Genomic DNA, 6,636 nt, shown 5'->3' on the forward strand with positions numbered 1-6,636 from the left:
TTTCCGCGAATGTTGCAAGTTAAGCATTCGTTTACGACGAATATATATTTGCACGAATATCATAGCAACTCTAGAATGGCAAATTAGTTTCTTTCAATCTTGAAAGGTAAATGACGTGTAATAAAACCGGAATTTCCGAAGAGAAAGTTCAGAATTCATTGTAACGGTTTCCGTGAGTACTGCAAGTTAAACATTCGTTTACGACGAATATAGATTTGCACAAATATAATAGCAACACTAGAATTTTTATTAAATTCTAGAAAGAATCGTTATGTTTTATGTGTGTTCATGCAGGAAAACAAAACATCGAGGAGGAGAAACTTGTATTTAACAATCTGTCGACACATATATGTAATTTTGTATAATGCTGCGTATTCTGTGAAAAACAGAAACTTATGTATTTGTATAACTTATTTTCCAAATTGTATGCTGTACAAAATTTTGTTAAATATACCAAAAAGGAAGAAACAGTTCCGAGTTGACATCCCACGGCCCTGAACGAAATTCGAGTACCATAAAAGTCTCACATTACGGGTTTGACGGCCAAACCTAGTACCTAAATAGTTGTAAATCAGTCGGGGGTTCCGCTCCACGAAAGCGGTATCACTGGGTATATACACACACACACACACATACCATCCTCGACTGCACCGAATAACCTTATATTGATGGAAAACGGAAGCGAGTCCCCGATAATTATGTATCCTACACACACTTAGACAGCAGAAACGTGTGTAAATAAAAGCAGAGTGTTTAAAGTAATAAACATTTCCTCTGTAGCACAATAAACAAAAGAGAACGAATAATTCAGGAACGATCGAAACAAAACCGGCGCTAATTGATTTTCGAACAAAAGAAACTGTGGTTCACGCATTGGACCGCAATCTTGTATATACGGTTAATCCGATCATTCAGCGAAACGATACGGTTTACTTTTATTATCGGCGGAGAATATGTTTTGTAGAACGATTCAGAAAATAAAAAAGAAAAGGAAGGAAAACTCGTATTCTCAAAGGATTCTCTTGTGAGACATAATACTTTTTAACGTACACGTTCGAACGGCATTTCCTCTAGCAATTTTCTGGCTTTTGTCGCGTATCAATTCGTAACTGTATTATTAACGAGTGTTAACATTCTAATTATACCATGCGTGAAACGTTCTTTCTTGCAAATGATAAATCAGCCCCGACACCGTGAATGGGTTCAGGAACGTATTCTGTAGAGCAGAATTGGGCAGAATTTTGTTTAATAAAATTCTAACTTTATTCAGTACATAATAAAAAGCATAAATTTTATTCAAAACTCTATGTGGGTAATGAATTTGCCCATTTCTGCTGCACAGTTACGTACATCGAAATATAATTGCATCGGGAATCGATTCTACATCGTGATCATACCAAAGGTACCGCCGCCCCCGTCATTGTTCCTGTATGAGAGGAAACGCGTTGTTGAGCACCGTCTGTGAAGCCAGAATAATTCGTGAGCTCTCGCCGACTGTGTGTATATTTTGGAGAACGCAATTGAATCGTTTGTGATCCGGAGGTTCTCAATTCCTTCTCTGCAATATTATTGGCTCGACCATAAAAAGTTTGCCCTTTGTACGACCTCTCAGTTAAGAATGCGCCTCTGTGTGTAATATAAACACTTGAAATGACCGTGTTACACGAAGAAATTGTGGATATTTAAGGAGGATACGATTGATCATTTTTGGATCTATGAAAGAAATAATCATACTCTCGAGAAAAGTGTACGAACGATTTCTTTATTTTCAGTTAATACAAAAATTAATCCAAAGATTCCGATTAAGAATGGTCGCATACGGTATCAGGAACCTATCAGGAACCTCTATTCATTCGTTGTTGTTCGATTTCATGCCTGGTATTATGAGATATACACTCGGTGGAATTTAGCTATCCTATTTTTCTACATTGTATATTTCAGATTAAATTTGTATATTGTAATGTATCGTTTAGTAGATAGGATGGAATCGTTCAAGGACCCGTGCCTACGAGAGTTAGATATCCGGCACTGCTGCTATTCTTTGTCACGCACTAGCCGTCTAAGGAGTAACCGTTTTTTGGTGCAATATTCTAGGATAGAGAGTGTAGATACCATTCTTGATTTAATTGTTCGTTGTAAAAATTGTTTTACATATTTCTCGAAATAAATCGACTGTCGTTTATAAGATTGCAAGTTCGTTTAACCCGATTCGAGAGGACAAGATTTGATTAAAAAAAAATAGAGAAAAGATCAAGATCAGATTCGACGGACAGAAAAAGGATGATGAAGATAAAAAAACCCGTGGACAGACCAAGTCAGAGACTGGACTGAGCCAATGAATTGTAACATATAAAAGAGTATATGTATAAGCAACCATTTCATTTATCTACTTCAGTAAAGATAATACGTTTGAAGTGCTTACATGAACAATAAAAACGAAAAGTCAGTTTTTTATGCCAATCACAGTTTGAGAAGTGAACCCGATCGATCCATGTTTCGAAGTCAAGAGGTGTCCAATTGCGAAGCACTTAAAGTCACGATACCGAAGATAATTCTGTTTGCATCCTTCTATATCTTTCAGCGTCCACTTTACTGACCGAAGGAACTAACTCGCGGGCAGCTTTCAAAAAGTCTGTAAATTCTACAATAATAGATTGGTTCGAATCAACCTTATCTAAAATTAACTGATTCGTATGAACCATTTGATCATGTCTGCTCAATACTCTGCGCGCAGCATTTAACCACGCATTGGAACAGACGGAATACAGATCGGCACCGGTAGTGTGACTCGGTAACTGATCTATTAGCTTCTCTAGTTCTCCGTTTTCGTGAAATTTGAATTTACGCGTCAATGCCTCCAGTACTTTAAGCTGGGAACCGCGATCGGAATGAATCCCTACGTATAATAACTTGTCGAATCTACCAGGTCTTAGAAGCGCCGGATCTATGAGATCCGGCCTGTTTGTGGCACCTATGATAAATATATTGCTAGAACAGTCCAGACCATCCATTTCTGCGAGTAACTGAGACACGACGCGATCCATTACTCCTCCACTGTCGCCGCTCCGTCCACGATTTGGTGCCAACGAATCCAGCTCGTCGAAAAATATTATACACGGCGCCGCGGCTCTTGCTCGTTCGAATACTGTGAAGGGAGAAATGTAGTACTAAATCTGCATGCCTTTTAACTCTTTGAAGTACGGTGGTACGAAAAATATCCCACCCTTTTTTTATACCCAACTTGCATGGTGGGGCGTTATCAATAAAAAATTAAATTACTAAAAATAAAACGTAATTGAAATATAATAGTACTTTGACGCATTTTATACGAAAAGATGTCTGTGCAACTAGGCATTTTTTACATTGTAAAATCCTGTGCTTCAAAGAGTTAAGACGCATAAATCATTCTTCAACCTTAGAACCTCACCTTGCCTGACATTCTTCTCACTTTGACCCACATACATATTTAACACTTCAGGACCTTTAACGGATAAAAAGTGAAGCTGATATTCTGTTGCAACAGCCTTAGCGAGGAGAGTTTTTCCCGTTCCTGGTGGTCCATATAAAAGTAGCCCGGACTGACCAAAACCCAGAGCATTCAACAAAGGCAGCTGAATGCGACGCATAATTTCATGCTTCAGTTCTGCTAAACCCCCTATGTCTTCCCAGTGAACTTTTGGTACGCGTGGCGCGCCCTTACAGTCAGTATATATTGATTGCATATACTCTAGAAATAAAAATAAAAGAATTATGAGGTAAATAATATATGAACAATATCATTCTGTTTACACTGTTACAATTTTACCGTAAGCTTTATCAAAATCCTCTTGTGATACTGTTAATGACTTCGAATCGGAAACGCTATGTTTGTATTCGAATTTTGCAGCATGCAATATAAGCGCATTTAAATCTGCAAATCTAAAGTCTGAACACATTCCTGCGATTTTCGATAGATTCATTTCATGGTTTAGTTTCTTTTTGGTAAGTAACCATGAAATTAAGTCTGTTCTTTCGCTTTGCTTTAAATAATCAACGTGAATTGTTTCAATAAACATTCTGTTCAATTCCGCTGATATCTCAGACTCACTTGTTGTAGCTGTTATAATAATTGGATATTTTACATGTTTATTATACAGTGAATTTATTTCTGTCGAAAAGGTAGATATAATTCTTTCATCTTTTTGGCCTTCAGAATTCTTCCCAAATACTTCTATGTTACTTAAACAAAGTATACACGGTACAGAATGTTTGGCATTGTGCAGTACTATACGTAACTTGGCCTCTGTTTGTGCTGATGTCAAAGCTTGAACTTCCGCAAAGTCTGCGTGAAGAAAGTTCAAACCCATCCTTTGCGATACAGTTTGACTTAATTTACGTTTGTTAGAACCATGGGAACCCTTAATGAGAAATATTGGCTTTATAGGTAACTGAATATCTATAAAAAATTGTAAGCTGTTAAATATTCGAATGTGAAAGGATTATACATTTAAGTATAAATTCTTACCACATTTGAGAAATGGCAAAATGCATTGTTCTAAGTGTTTCAAGGGTTCTAAAAAACATGGAGGATACGGTTCTATCAATTTCTCTTTGGTATCAAGGTGAGACTGTCGGTCAGGTAGATAACTATGTACATCTGATTCTTGAATAAGTGTCGTCTCTCCCCGTAAAATATAACAACAATCTTTAACTGCATAACTTAAATTCTCATTTACTTTAACAGCATTAACTTTAAAATATATCACAGACATGGAAGGATTACTATGTAAATATAATTGATCCGATATGTGTTCTTTCAAATTGATACAGAACAAATCAGATTTTCTCAAAAATCGAGGTTCAGAGAAATAATCTTCTAATAGGGCACTTATTAAATCATTTGTATATTCATACGAGTTTGATATCATTGAAATTTTTGCCTCGACAGCAAAGTTAACACTATTACCCTTTATCGGGACTGAAATTGGAAAAATATTATTAGTATTTACTTGTTAGAAAAATAATATGATAATTATATACAATAGGGTACAACTCACCGATTTTAATGATCTTGATATGTGTTATAAAGGTGGATATACATAAAAGCACTTTTAATAGTATGTTTTGTATTTTTTAGAAATTTTGAAGAAGAAGGTATGTATTATGAAACCAAACAATATAATTCATTTAGTTAAAAATGGTTTGCATATATCTTTGAAACTAAATCTGAGCAGCAGTTATATGTATGTATAAAATTATTCAAGATGTTGATCATTATAACATATATTAACCATTAAAATCATCGAGCCCTATCATCATATTCTGTATAATTACCAAAAATATTTCTTAAAAATATCAATTCTATACTTACACAAAAAACAATTGTCAACATTGCATTGAAGTGCATTTTGTATATTATGTCTAATAATTTCAGATACAAATATTTCATTTATATCACAATCAGTCAGTGGTATGACTAATATTTTGTACTTTTTCACAGACATATTCGAACATATGTAAAACCAAGTTGGGTTGCATACTTTAAAACATTTAACATTAGCCAATAAACAAGAATTGCAATCTACATAACAATATTCTTCATTATAAAATTGTTTTACTAAATCCCTGAAGGCATGATCCGGCAAAACTTTCCATTTAAATGTTGTCTTAATTAATATCTTCAGTTTATAAAAAACATAATATACAAATATGTAAAAGAATATGAAGTTGCAATTATGCTTCATCAACATCCTTGTTAATTCCCGTAAAAAGTTTGTATAAAAATATAAGGAATTCATGTTGTATTTATACTTTTACAAGGAATATTAATATTCTGAAAAGTAAAGATGAAAATTGTATGTATATGTATAATTTGAGGGACAATATAAAAAACAAAATGTCATACGGTGATAGACCATAAGACTGATACAAAATTCAAAAGGCAACCTTAAAGAACATAATTTGTTAATTTAAAAATTGTTAATATACCTTAATTTTTACTTCATCTTTTTTACTTTCATTGAATGAAATGGAGCGTATAAACAACTCCGCCGTACCGCCAGTAAATTCCCGGGTAGTAAGTGAAGTCCGTAAGTGACAGGGGTGACAGATCCCAATTGTTCATCGCTAATGTAGTACCTAGAAGTTTGTCTTGCTGTGTAGAGATGAATCGATACAAATAAATACGAGTACATTACTCGATACTTTTGTTTCGATACCGATTACTTTTTGTATCGATACCTGCGGTTGATATACCAAGTAGGTATCGAACAAATGTACTCGTATCGAATGGAGTGAGTATCGACCACGATTGTATTTTGCATTTGTTGATAACCACAAGAAACTAAATTGTGTAAAATTTTAGTTTCTAATCTTGAACCATTTCCGAGAATTTCCCTTGCGAGAAGACTTACCGTAATGAGCCATCTCGTGGCCGCGGGATTCCGGGAATCGGGTGACGTCACGACGTGCGAGCGAGAGCGGTAGAGCGAGCCGCGGTATCGGTGCTCTCCGTCGGTGTTGACGGGTGCCGAGGAATTTCGGTGGTCTATGGGAGGGAGGTGTGCGAGCGAGAGAGTACGGTAGAGCGTGCCGAGTATCGGTGCTCTCCGTCGATCCAACGCGCTAGTGAGTTGCGTCACCCAGTTTATTGACTTA

At 35.6% G+C, this 6,636-nt stretch overlaps 1 protein-coding gene across 1 annotated transcript; it reads right to left on the reverse strand.

Moving 5' to 3' along the window:
* Positions 1 to 2,534: 2,534 nt before the first annotated feature.
* On the reverse strand, positions 2,535 to 5,777 carry LOC107190972 (peroxisome assembly factor 2). The gene is made up of 5 exons (XM_015579891.1): positions 5,351 to 5,777; positions 4,505 to 4,957; positions 3,806 to 4,435; positions 3,428 to 3,727; positions 2,535 to 3,145 (listed from the first exon to the last, which is right to left on the reverse strand). The coding sequence occupies exons 1-5, from the start codon at positions 5,775 to 5,777 to the stop codon at positions 2,535 to 2,537; spliced, it is 2,421 nt and encodes an 806-aa protein (XP_015435377.1).
* Between the last annotated feature and the right edge of the window lie 859 nt (positions 5,778 to 6,636).

Source organism: Dufourea novaeangliae, unplaced genomic scaffold (assembly GCF_001272555.1).
Source record: "Dufourea novaeangliae isolate 0120121106 unplaced genomic scaffold, ASM127255v1 scaffold208, whole genome shotgun sequence".
In the NCBI taxonomy this organism is placed as follows: Eukaryota; Metazoa; Arthropoda; class Insecta; order Hymenoptera; family Halictidae; genus Dufourea; species Dufourea novaeangliae.